This window comes from Cuculus canorus, chromosome 6 (genome assembly GCF_017976375.1).
Source record: "Cuculus canorus isolate bCucCan1 chromosome 6, bCucCan1.pri, whole genome shotgun sequence".
NCBI classification, from domain to species: Eukaryota; Metazoa; Chordata; class Aves; order Cuculiformes; family Cuculidae; genus Cuculus; species Cuculus canorus.
The window spans coordinates 5743218-5757891 of record NC_071406.1 but is presented as its reverse complement, the minus strand read 5'-3'; the positions used below and the strand labels follow the sequence as shown (position 1 = coordinate 5757891).

The 14674-nt window shown below is 34.2% G+C and overlaps 1 protein-coding gene across 1 annotated transcript in view; it reads right to left on the bottom strand.

Moving 5' to 3' along the window:
• The window catches only part of LRP1B (LDL receptor related protein 1B), a 722645-nt gene that overhangs the window by 140072 nt on the left and 567899 nt on the right, over positions 1-14674 (bottom strand). Inside the window, exons 42-43 of the mRNA XM_054070318.1 lie at positions 6700-6889; positions 5118-5322 (exon numbers count right to left, since the gene is read on the bottom strand). Coding sequence (XP_053926293.1) covers positions 5118-5322; positions 6700-6889 — 395 coding nt within the window. The remainder of the gene's footprint in view (positions 1-5117; positions 5323-6699; positions 6890-14674) is intronic.

Below are 14674 nucleotides of genomic sequence, written 5' to 3'. Positions count from 1 at the left end.
CCCGTTGCACAGCCAGGGTGAAAAACAAAATAATCTAAGTTATAACTTTTACGTATTTGATTTGGCCATCTAAAAAGGATACTCTTAGATAAGACTACCTGTTTTGCCCATTAGAAAAGTAAAAATCCTGTCTGTTTCTGGAGAAAAAAAAAAAAATCCATCGCCCCTATCTGAAGTATTGAACCCCACCCTTCCAACACTGATGTTATTAGGAACAAAACAAAACAAATCAGAAAGAAACCAGTTGTGGGAGGTGGGGTGGGGATGGTGTGTGTGGTGGGAGGGGACATTAAAGACAGGAGAAAGAAATTTGCTACTGAAGAGAACACTTGTAAGTCTACTGATCCTTCATGCCTTTTGCCACAAAACAGTGAGAAAAACAGTGCCAATCACTACTATACCCTAACTAAAAATAGTCATGGTTTTTGTTGATTGGTCTGAATAAAAACTGTATTTTCATCACCGCCAAATCTTTAATGCATTGATTTTCTTTTCATTTATTGGATCTTTCAAAAATACATTCATAATAACGTGAATAGCAATCACGTAGCAAAGGGTACAAAGGACATCTTAGAATACCACATTTACCAAGAACAGAAAGATCTGTTTCTACAGAACTGTCAAAGTGAGATGCAACAAAATCAGAAGTGCTTCCTCTTCAAGAATTATTTTTTGTTCTCCACGCTAGAAATGAATGTTTAAGAAACTGAAAAATCAAACTGCAATGCTAAATTTGCGGTGTTCCAGCTGCTACTTAGATTTACAGCTCAGCTGAATGATATATTAAGCAACTCTTTATAACAGGCCTGTACTTTTCAGTGTCATTCAAACGGAAAATATACATCTCCATAAAGTACGACTTTACTAACCAAGTTCTTTGCAACTACATGCATATTAATTAAATAATGCTTCTTTTCAACATTATAAATTACAATGACAAACTACATTTGTCCTCAAACATACTTATACTACAGAGATATATAATGACATGTCTGAAAAGTAATTTTAGATGTGAAAGCCAAATATTTCATAAACGCACAGCCAAACCTTCAACTTCCATTTCTGCATTTAGTAATTTCAAGAACAGATCTGATAAGATGTTAGTGAAGATAACGGAAGTTGAACACTAACCTCAGATTTGTTTAATTGCTTAAATACAGAATCCTGAAAGAATAAAAACTTACATTCTGTAAATTGAAAGTTATAATTACCGGAAGGTTGCAATTACACAACAGTTACAGTTACTCTGAAACGATATCGACTGTGAATATCACACCTGTAGATCCCCCAAAAACATAACTGAGACCAAGATCTTCCAACCTGGTTGCTGGAAAATAACCAGACTTCTTTTTACAGGATATTAACTATTTTTCTATTTACTTCATATGTAAAGTGTCACAGAATATTCAACACTGAAGAAGAAAAGGGGAAAAAAAAAATCAAAATAGCTCATGATTTATATGAAAAATAATTTAAAAACATAAAATTAGCTTTATTTCCTCTTGGTTTAGTCTCTGTGCTCACGAGAAAACATTATCATTAAAGAACCAAACAGCTAAAAAGAGTTGGGGCCACAATATTAAATCTAACTAAGGGCAAGAGGAAAAATGGAAGAAAAGGAGAAAATATTGTGAAAGAAACAATTCCCACTATTGTTTTTATACAGGAAGATCTGACAGAGCAGAAGAAGAAATATTATAAAAATAAACCGTGGATATTTTCTAAGCAATAAAAAGGAAAAAATAATAAAAATATTCTTCCAAACATGAAAGAGTACTCCAGCAACCAAATACTAGTATTAAAATATCAATGTAACACAAAACCAATAAACTCTTGCAATCCACTTAGAAGAGTCAATTCAATACTGCTAAATTATTTTCTACCCCTTCATCATACTGGATTATCGTGGTAAGCAGAATGAAGAAAGAAGCTGCTGTTACCCTGGAAGAAAATTCATTACGTTACATTAGCATTTCAAGTTCTACTACGCAATTTCTACCTTTGTTCACCTAACTGAAACTAGAAAGCACCGAAGCAGAGAGAGCGAGGGAAAGGGTAATCTGTTTTAACTATCTTTGAGGGGTGGCAGGACCTTGCTGAAACACCCTAAAGAATCTCACATCACCAGGATATTGGAATGATTATTCCTTGTATTATCCTGATGTTAGAGAAACCAGAGATCTTGTCAAACTAAACAGCACACGAATAAAGGAAAACAACTGCCCTGGAAATATTATTTCAGCTGATCAATAATACAATTGCAATGTCATGGTTGGGTTCTGGCACTCTTGTATCAGTCAGAATGCAACTCAGCAGTCATGAGCCACTCTGCTGAGACACTGCCAGGGAGGTCAGTACAGATGAAACTGTGATTTGAAGGAAGCAGCCTGGTGTCTTGGTTTTGGTTTTTCTTTTGCCTAATTAGACCAGTGAACCTTACTTCAAGATAGTTTGCCATTTAGTTATAATAATGTAAATCAATACATCACATGATGGAATGATATCCAAAGAAGTTATCTACTATATTGTCAGTCTTCAAAAATGACAACAAAATAGAAGACAAAGGGGATATCAAGAAGAGGATGATGTAATATTAGAACTTCAAAAATGTTATCAAAGTCATACAAAGGAAATACTTGAGAAAGCTGAAGAGTATGAGAAAAACAGGTAGTTTCCTCTACCTATATTTCCTATAACTTTAAATATTAAGTTAGCCATAGGTCCTTCAAGATTCCATTTGAAAATACTTTAATGTGGTGGACAGTGAATTGAGGTACTTTCCAGACACAGCGTTAGACATGAGAACAGGTAAGACTGGATATATGTTAGGAGAACCGATCGCAGAAACTAAACAGAGACAGTTTGAACTAGTTATGTCATTTTGGATTTAAGTAGGAATGCCATGATCATTGCGTACAACCCAATTAAAACTTTTAATTGCTTAGATGTAGTAACATAAGAGATGATAGAAAAATAAGCAATTGTGCAAACACTATTGAGCATGGTTCAATATAGATCTGTTACACATACATCTGGAACACCATGCATAGTTCTGTTTTATTATCTCACAAAATATGCAGCAGTAACTGAAGGACACACAGACCCAAATCATCTCTGAAACTACGAAACAAACCTAAATAGAAAGTAAGTACAGATTTTGTATAACATTTATAATCAAGATATTATTACAGGCTAAAACCCAAGGAATAATATGAAAGGAGAGACATTAATTCCATCTCCCAGATGACAAAACAGATCCAACCCAAAGAAGACTATCAAATTGCCTTCTGAATGATATTCTCAGATACACAGGTGAATGCATTGAGCAAAAAAACAATCAGAAAGTTGATCAATTTTCTCAGCAAACACAAAGTGTGTACTTCGGAACCCCTATGGCTTTGGCTTGTTCAGTTTCTGATATAGTTACTGCATTTGAAAACATGACGTAAATCCATAGGCCTAGTCATGCTCATTTTACTTCTGTTCTGTGGTTGTAAACTTGGCTCTCTTATTTTGCTCTAATAAGGAAATTTTGTCTAAAAAAAAGCACGTGGAACTTCTCCTGGATGAGATTCCAGAAAACATGTAATTCTCATTTAAGATGCAAAAATGTTTTAAAGCTTTTTTCAGTATATGAAAGACTTTTTTTTCTTCCCTTCGTTAATAGACATGAAAGTGAGCTGATCTACCAAACATTATCTTGTAGTACTGGGAACTGAAAACACAAGCCAGTTCATGCTCTTCGTCTCTTTTATCATGCACTATGGGAGGTACAAAATTCCTGAAAGGAAGACTTGATGCATACAAGAAATGTAGAGCTAAATACGCAACAAAATTGTGAGCAGAGACCAAATGCCTTCAGCATATTCCAAGTGAAAGGTCTACTTTAGCTGAAGCTAATAGAGCAGTTGTCATACTTAGCATTAGCTGACAGCTAAACAGTATGCAGCTACTATCTCACTCCTTCCCACCTGGAAGAATCGGAAAAGAAAATGCAAACTCATGGGTTGAGAGAAAACAATTTCAATAGTAAAATAAAATCAGATGACAATAACAATAATAACAACAACTACAATCATAATAATAATAATAACGATGTATTAAAATACAACTGCTAACTGCTGGACAAATAGACCACAACAATTGCAGTGAGAACAGAGATCACAGTGAGCGTAGAACACTGAACCAGGATCTCCTACCCAGGCCCCAGGTGAATTATCTTTTTTTTTTTTTTTTTTTTTTTAATTGAGCATAATATTATGGTATGGAATATTCCATTGGCCAGTTTGGGTTAGCCGTCCTGGCTCTGCATCTGTATACTAGAATAGCAAAACGTGAGAAAGTGAAAAAATTCTTAGCAACAACTAAACCCATCAGTGTATTATCAAAATTCTTCTCATATTAAGTCTAAAAATCCCAGAAGCTGCTGGGAAGAAAATTAACTTTATCCCAAGCCAAACATAAACATTACCTGGCAATAACTAAAGCAACGTGTGTTATCAACATCATTGTTATACTAAATACAAAACATAGCAGGTATTGGGAAGAAAATTAACTCTATCGCAGTTGAAACCAAGACAGCAATCAAGGACCAAAAGATGTTATGATAAAAGAGTAATGGAGTGTGGCTGAATACATCTCAAAATGGATAGTTAGAAATAGAAAAAAATAAGATTTGTAGAGTAACACTCAAGCATTACACAGAAGACATTCTAGTGTGTTTAAAAAAAAGTTTGTTACTGAAAAATTAGAATTGTCCTTTGCACAGCAGAACATTTCTCCATCTTTTCTGTTGAAGTTGCTTTTTTTTTTTCCCCCCAAAGTTGATATAGACCATTTAGGACAGTGATGCTTCAGGCTTAATATCAATACCAATAGATTTCCATGGTAAGGGTCTGCAACCCCAGGCGGTCATCCAGAAACTGGAATGTGTTGAGTAAATAGAGCATGACTTATAGTTCAGAATTATTTTTACTTTAAAATCTAATATCCAATTGATCTTAAGAAAAACTCAGGTAACTAATGATCTTTCATGTTACCTGATCATTCTAAAGATGCTAACAAATGCAAACAAGCAGATTTACAATGAACACATTTAGAATTTTTGTTTTACTTACATATCTTTGTGATCCATCATATTCACACCTTTCAATTTTTCCCAAGGTGCCATCTGAAAAGTAAAGTTTCTCTGCCCTATGATCAATGGTAAGCCCATTTGGTGTCAGAATATCTGTACTAATGATAACTTGTGCATTTTTGCCTGAGAGAGTAGATCTCATGATGCTTGGGAGCTGCTCATTCCAGTTAGTCCAAAACATTAAGCTGCATTAAAATTAAAAACAAACAAAAAAAAGAGTAATATACAGTTTAGAATTTAATTCTCTATGAAACAGGTAACAGTAAAAACATATGTTTTCATAGATAATTATGAAAGCCGTCTATAAGTAACTTTGACAATCAATGGTGAATAAGAATATGTGATATCCAACATCCTATAAATTATAGAAGTTTTAGTTCATTAAATTTATACGAGCACAGAGTTTTTTTATCACAGGTCTGTTCAATTCTGATCGTGTCTCTATACTAGTAAACCATGACAGACACATACAAGCTGTTTAACAATATAAAATTAACTCTGCTGATGTTTATATCAGTAATTTATGAGTGAAATAAATTTATAAGTGAAAAATCAGTAAATTTATCAGTGAAAAATCAGTGAAATTAATCTGCAGCTTTTCCCATATTAGAACTGTGATGCAGACCAAAGGACTGGTATGCAGAAGAATGTTAATGAGGAATCAAGTGATCTTAACATGCTCTACAGGAGGCACAACTGGCCCCTCGCTACTGTAAATAATGGTGGACAAAATGAGCTGTGGATGTAATTTATACAGTACTCAGAACCTGTCCATTCTATCATTGCCATCTTCAACACTATTTAGTTCTGTTTATTTACGATACCTAAATAAATCATATTTTACGATACGGCAGAAACTCTTAATTTGCAGAAACTGTACGTGAAATCACATTTGGAAATAAAACTCCTTGACTATCCATGCAGATTTGCATGTTCAGTTATCACAAATTTTTTTAAAAAAAGAACATAATAAGGAAGAAATGGAGCCGAACTTTTCCAGAATGGAGAGAATTACAAGCAGAAAAAGCAGGTTGTCTTTTTTTCCAGTATAACAGAGAAGATCTAAAATTTTAAAGCCTTTTACTAGCATAAAGCTGAAGTAAAAAGATAAACCCTCCTACTATCTTACTAGGAAACTTAGTTTTCTTAGGAGTAGCAGGAGGGGAACTAAACCAGACATCGATACAGGAAGTTGTCCACCTATTCATAAATTTACACCTCTTGTTACATAATTTTATACAACACTGATCTTTCTGATAAACACACGGGAAATTTGCCACACAAGAAACTCAGATTCCTTTTCATAAAGGCTTCAAATAATTTTATTTTTATTTAGGCAATGAGAGCGACACGGCTGACAATAGAGATCACCAGAATGTTCACTTTTAATAACTGGTATTTAGAGAACTTTAAAAAACATAATACTAACATTTGTCTCCCAAACTAAGAAATCTACTTAACCTTCATGGAGTTCAGCAGTTTTAGTTAACTGTGAAATAAAGAAGTGCTGCTGTGTCCTTGACATTAGGCAAAAAAATAGAAAGGAAAGCTATAATACATACTTTTGACATTCATCCAGAGCTAACACGTGTGGATGGTCATCTTCAGACAATGATATTACTGCTTCCTGGTTGAAAGCTCCTCGACGCCTCTGGTCAACAGTGTGTCTTGTGATTGAGGATGTGGTTGAACTGGTCCAATAGAGAGTGTCCCAAGCTCTATGGTAAGCAAGTCCTTCCACTGATCCAACATCTGGAAGAGACAGCGACAGACAGAGAAAATAAAACTCCTTTGAGCAAGACAATTGTGTTTTTTTTCCTTTTCTATTGAAGCCAATCCTGCAGAACCAGAGTTCAGCTGCTTCAGCCCATTGACTGTCACTTACGTTATCATTTCACTGTTTTAAGTTTTTATTGGAACCAGAGGCTTATTGTTTCTTCATATATTTAAATAAGTAAATAAATAAACCAACACGGGGTTGTGGCTGCTCCATCCCTGGAGGTGTTCCAGGCCAGGTTGGATGGGCCTTGGGCAGCCTGAGCCAGTGGGATGTCCCTGCCCGTGGCAGGTGGTGAATCTTTAAGGTCCCTTCCAACCCAAACTATTCTATGATTCTATAGGAAGTGAGATCACCATTAATGTCCCTGGTATTACATTTGTCAAATCTAACACTCACTAAATTAATATTTTTACTATATTGTCCCCAGACAATACATCAGAAATAATAAGCGTTTATTCAAGACAGCAATAATTTAGTGTCTTTCAACTTCAAACATCAGGTAAGCCAGGTCTTGGCCATGTTTTCATTAATTACTTGTAATATTCAGCATTATCTTTTGATGTATTTTCTAATATAAACACATGTTGTATTAACAAGGAGCACAGTGTCCTGTTGTTATTAATTGTATCATCTTTTTTAAACACCTGAAAAGTACCGCAAAAAGACCAAGTCTGAAGGTCTCAGCATAAAACCATTCTTTTAATAAGCCACTATAGCACTTTTTCATTCTACATAAAAAAACCTGTGAGCTAGAAACAAAAGCAAATATTAATAAGCAGCTAAAGCATATATTTAACATCCAGAAAAGATAAATTTTATCTGATTCTAATACATAAAAGTGTCAGACTGTGAGAAATAGGAGTAATTATTTCCTACCATTATTTTTGAATTACTACAGAAACGTACGTTGATTACTTCACTTATTATTTTGTTAGAAACAAATAATTTTAGACCAGAGGGTTCACGCAGCTTATTAATGAACTACAGAGGCAAACATCTAGACATATAACAAGGATTACATTGTGCTCGTTATTACAATTTACATTTGATTTGCTGGAAGATGTAATTTTTAGCATGCCATTCATATACACAGAACAGAACAAATTCCCAAATTAAGTTTGGTCACACTGAAAGCACTATCACTAAATCAAAACCATGAAGTAATTAATACAAACTATGAGAGAAATAATTATTTATATTTTATTTATATTGCTCTTTCTTAAGCCTTTGGAGATCTTCTGACTACATTTTCATGTAGACGGCTTAGTGACTTATCTTAAAAATAGAGAAAAGAAATAGGATGACACTCCTCAAAGGGAGGTGAAAGCATGTAAAGAAGGTCGTCCTACTTAAGGAGAATTTATGAAAAAAAGAAAACAAGAACAAAACAGCTCGCTCACAGGTAACAAAAAAGTGACTGAGTTTAACTTTAAAAATGGCATAAAAACAACTTGAAAATTGAAAAAAAATATTTTGACTATTGCAAAGAACACCTTTTGGATAAGAATTCTGGTTTTCATAAAGATGAATGGATATGCCTTCTTTAAACGCAATATCTAGTTGCCTTATTAATTTATTTCGAATTTTAAGCATCAAAAATACTTTGAGATAAAGGGAAGGACATATTTTTTTGTTTCAAAAATCACAATTGAAATGAGTTCTTTCCAAGGTCATGACAGAGATGTGCAAACATCTACTGAAGCGCTTTAAACCCATTTGGAACATGTCGGAAACAAAGGTTATCATCAACTCTGGTTTATGCAGTTTCTGTGTCTGTGGCTCTATACTACAAATGAAAGAATTCAGTTGCATCATTCTTGGGTCTTGTACCCCCTGAGCACCCAACACACATGCACGTTACTTTATACCAGGTTGCTGTTCTTAAACAAAATAACCAATACTCTTCCTGAAAAAAAAACCCAACAACGTTCCCTTGGGAGCATATAAACAAGACCATATCAGGTTTTGTTCCTTTGGTCTACAGAGACCTCCCAACCACTGAAATCTCTACACCTCAAACACATTTTAACATTGACACACCATGGTTCAGGATGTGCAAAAATATCCCCGACATCAAGATCTTAGGATCGACATACGGGTAGCGCACATCTTTAGGCAGCGTGAGCCAGAAGAAATCTTAAAAAGAATGATTATTTTTCAACGCCAGAAAACCACAACATAGCATTCAAAGGAAACCTGGTCTGCTCAATATAATTCTAACTTAATTTACTAATTCACATTAAAATTATATGCTGAATTCCACTTTAACACTAATTAAAGCCGTCTAAACTAAAACTAATGCTCTTTAGATACGATTTGGATAATGCTTTCAGATACATAGTTTAACTCTTAGGTTTTCCTGTGTAGCATCAGGAATTGGTTTCAATGATGCTCGTGGGTCCTTTCCAACCCAGGATATTCTGTGGTTCTACTACAAAATGACAGAAGATGTATTGACATTTTCTGACTGATTCTTCACTTCATTTCTAACAAACAAACCATCAGAGCATTTATTGCACTACTGTTATCTTCCGCACCTATGACTGTCGAATGTTTCCTCATCTTTATTATGGAAGTTTTTAGAAAAATGAGTAAGTCTTTGTCTTGTAGTTAAAGATACAGCCTTTAGGAGGTGAGGATTTAACTAAGATTTGCTGCAAATCCTGTTCTTCATTTCAAAGATGACTATCAGAAAAAAAACCCACCCCCTCATTTCCCTCATGTAACCTCTTGAGTTTCTATCAACTTCAGCTTTGTTCCTTGTCTGAATCTGTCAAGAAATTTCAAAGCAAACTGTTTATAGAACATAGCCTAAAACTCTTTTGAGGCAGACAAAAGATAATGATGTTGTTCCTGCGACAGCTAAATGTAGTGAACGAGAACTTAACTAGAATGATGAAAGTGCTCTTCAAATATGAGATGTGCAGGTTTACTTATATTTTCTATAGTAAAGAGAAAAAGTCTGTTCTTCTACAGGAATCAGAGAGTGTAGATTCACAGGTGGTTCCTTAAGACTAAAACCTTCCAGCTGCTTCATATTGCCAAATACAGGACACTGGAAAAGATTCCAAAGCAACTGCTTTCTAGTGTTACATCATTACCAGTATGTTGATATTATTTTATATTTATTTATTTAACACTTCCTTAAGGAATATTCTAAAACACTGACTTTAATAAAGTTAATTTATCATTCAGTTAATATAAAACATCTAAGAAATATGTAGTCATCCTCTCTGGTGCTACAATTAGGGGATTCATTCCCAAAATCTACTGACAGGATGAATATTAGCAATTTGTTTATTCTCAGCTTCGTATTTTCACAGCATTATGTAATATTCTGAATTAGTAAAGCATAGAGAAACTAGAAATGAAAAGAAACACATTTGTTTCACTGACGTATTGAATTAAAACACTGATGGCATTAGATGCCTACAGCACTGATTAAATTTATTCTAGCCATGAAGCAACAGTTTATGATTTTCACATGAATAGCATACTTAAATGAAAGGAACATTAATACAATATGATATTAATATACAAATACTCACATTATTCACCTGCCACTGACATTCTGAATTAAATCAGTAATGGGGTGTATAACTGATTAAATATCTACACAAGAGAATGCAACAGCTTATGATTTACAAAGGCAATGGTAGAGTGATCACATCATTACATTGCCAAATGCTATCTATCACTTTTACTGAACTTAACGAAGATGAATTGCATCCCACAGATGAGATGCAGCCTATAAATATTGTCATGCTGATCTTCACCTGACTTTCCCAGGGAACGGACAAGCAACAAATCAATAACTGAAGAATTCAGATTAGAATTCCATCATTATTGCAAACAAAAATAAAAATACTAAAGGACAAAGTTTAATTTATCCAATACCTGTGGCCACTGACCTTTGCTAATGTATATACTGTTTCCCAGTCTCCTAGATTTTTACCTCCCGTCTTCTACTTTTAAAAGTCTGTAGGAATTTTACAGTCAAACCTTCTTATTCAATTACCTTTTTCCTTCGATTTCATACTCTTATCAACACCCTTTCTTTAGCAGGGTTTTAAAAAAATAACAACTGTCAACATGATATTGTTTTTAATACTGAAAACCCACCAAAGTACTAAAATTGAGCATAATCAGCAGTTTGATATCAGAATTTTGGAGAAGGCTTTAATATTCGGTACTTAACATTAAACACCTGCTTGATCTTTATTCATTCCCTGACTTGGCTTTCATAGTTTACCTTTAAGGATATGGCCTCTTAATTGTTATATCAGACTGGTCAAGGGAGATGATACTGCTTCATATCAATCTCTTTGTGTAAGATTACGGTGGTTGGTCTAAGAGGTGGTCAACGTTTCATCTGAGGTGAAAATAATGCCTCACAAGTAATAAACTACCTGAAGAAAAGGGTTAATAGATCACACCTCTAATTAACTACACACCTAGAATTGTAAAATGCTTGTATTTTGCTCTGCAAGTAGCCATAAGCAAGAGGACTTCTTGCTAAACAAAAATGCTAACACAATAATAGCAGTAATAGTAATAGCAATAGTAATTTGCCATAAAAGAAAAAAGTAAGATGAGTTCCATTTGTCTCAAAAATTAGGGGTTGACCTGATTTATTAATTGCTTCTGCCAGTCACATGTAAAACAAGGCCATCATATACGCTACTGTAACAGAAATATTAAATATCACATATGGCATAAAAATTGAAATGCAATTATCAATTATTTAGTTGTCCTATTTAGCCTAAAAAATATTATTTTATTTTACAGCACATGTAAGCTTTTCTAATATTACACCATAAATTAGCAAACATCTGTATCAACGGCTATAAATTGGAGAGGGGCAGTTTTAGACTAGACATAAGGAGGAATTTCTTCACCATGAGAGTGGTGAGGCACTGGCACAGGTTGCCCAGAGAAGTTGTGGCTGCCCCATCCCTGGAGGTGTTCAAGATCAGGCTGGATGGGCCTTGGGCAGCCTGATCCAATGGGATGTCCCTGCCTATGTCAGGTGGGTTGGAATTAGTTGATCTTTCGGGTCCCTTCCAACTCAAAACATTCTACAATTCTATGATTCTGTAATCATTTTTCTGCATCTCCAAAATATACAACAGTGCTACACACTATTACACATTAAATAATATTAAACACCATAAGCTTAAGTTAAGATACCACAAATATCTCCATGGATGTAACCTTATTATTCTTTCAAGCTTACTGTGGTAACCAATACTGGAAAGAATTAATATTTGTTGGGAGTAATCTAAAGGAAAATAAAATAATTTTAGAATCTAGAAAAAAAAAAAACCCAAACAAACAAACCAAAACACCTTTGTTTTTGTAGAAAGTATAATACTGAAGTCTCAAATCTTCCAAAACATTTGGTATCTCCCCAATGGAATTAAAAATTCAGTTTACATGTAAATAAAAATATTAACATAATTACTAGATAATTGCTCAATAAACACTTCTAATATATTCAGCAAAAAAACTCTACCAGGTTAATATCTTTCAGATTTATAACATTGCTTTAGTATATGTCAATGAAGATATATATAAAATATCGTATGCGATTACCTTAGCTGTGAAGGAAGTGCAGTGTGAAAGACAGGCAGATGCCTAAGTAGTAGGATATTTTTCCAGTGAAATTAGGAAAATCTAGACAAAACAACTGATGAGACTATTCAGAGCAAGAAACATCAAAATTCAGCATGAGAAAGACCTAACCTGAGGCTGATGACCTTAATCATACTTTAATTAACCAACCAACTGAATAGCATCTGATAGATGGGTGATGTTTGTGTGCAATGAAGTGCAATAGCTATTAATCCTGTATACTTGTGGGACAACACTGGTAACACCGAGTTTGGAGCCAGACAAGGCAAGCCAGCACCTCTGGGCAAAGCTGGACCTCTGAGAGCAAGTGACCCATCAACGCTCTGTGAATACCTGCATCCTCAGTACTATGGGGTCATAACACAGAGTGTCTGCGATGTAAATAGGACACAGATATCAGAAGGAAAAGCTGATCCTCAAAGAATCAATAAGCAAGTCGTACAGTGTTTCTGGAACGTTTTGATCGTTTTTAATTTTATTATAGAGATTAACAGAACTATGTTAACTAAACACTCTTACAAATGTTTTCAATTATTCAGGCAAAGCTCAGTAGAAGTTTTATGCAAAAAAAAAAAGATAATTAATAGCAGCATTTCAAATTTTAGATTATTTGACCTTTTTTGGTCCCCTACCAGCACTGGTGTTTTTCCTACATCTCGCTATACAGTTTATCTTACAACTGGATCAAACAGATGAGCTCAGAAATTCACAGTGAGAGAACAGAAGTAATGCCTTTAACTTTGCCATTCATACCTGAATGTAAATGGGACACGTAATCAACTTTTTGAAATTAAGAAAAAAATTACTTTGAAAACAGTTAGCTTGTCCCAGAACTATGCTTACATATGCAAAAATGATGGCTTTCTTTTTGGGTCCCTGTTAACAGCATTTAAAAAAACCACACAAGTCAAGTCAAAGTAGATAGCATCATCATCATCATCATCATCACTTGCCATCATAATCAGCTTTTAGAAATCAAGTCTGATTTATGTTACTAAACAAAATATGTATTTAATTCTACGTCTACATTCTTATGGACAATAATATCTTGCTTCAAAGAAAGATTTGGTCCTTTTATCATTAGGGAGAAAAAACCCTACCTACTTTTTATGAGGAAATTTATATCTACCTCCAATTATTTTTTTCCCAACAATGCGTATAGCCCTTCCATAGTTGTTCCCTGACAGCTTGCTCAAGAAAACCAAACCAATAGATATAAACCTGCAATATTCTGTCCTCTATCATCCTCGGAACTGCATTGGCTTTAAGGTCCCTTCCAACCTATGATTCTATGATCACATACTTAAGGAAACACACAGAAGCCAACAAATTAGAAAATGAACAAGAATATTTTGTATAAGTGTAACCCCCTCAGTACACTTCAATATCTCATTACTAGTTAACTTTTACATCACCATAACTTCAAAACATCTAAAATATCCACGTAAAAGGGGCTTTAAAAGCAGAACGTGTTTTAGAATGGAAAGCTACAATATGGAGAAGGAAGTGTTTTCTTAAGTTTAAAAAAATACCAAGAATTGTCATGGAAGATTTTTTTTTTCCTTAATTACAAGAGTCCAAATTATTGTTTTACGCGTTATACATGGACTCTAAAAAAAAAAATTACTACTCAGCCTTACCACTGTTAAATCAATACTATTAGAGTGACTAACCTAAGACTAATAAGATTCCTAATATATATGTATAATCACACATTTTTATTGTTATGGTTGAAGTAAAACCAAACAGTACAGAGATACTAGAAGAATTAATGGCAGAATAGCCTAATAACCTAATAATATTTGCCGTATCACATTACTCTTTAGAATAAAACAAAGGAGAAATGTCAAGAGATGTTCCTTTACATACATTTCTCCCGACAACTCCTCAAATATAGTTTTGCATTTTATACAACTAAGTCACAGCTGCTCACGTAAAAATTTACACCAGCAAATATTTACATCGATAAAAATTTAAGGGCAATATAGGAAGTCGAAGCAGCCACAAACAGTACTAATTCTTCATGAATAACCTCAAGTCTAATAGGATGAAGCACCTTTCTTGGATACTGAGACTGGGAATGCTCAAGATACACTGAACTGAAAGATAAGTGTATATCAGCT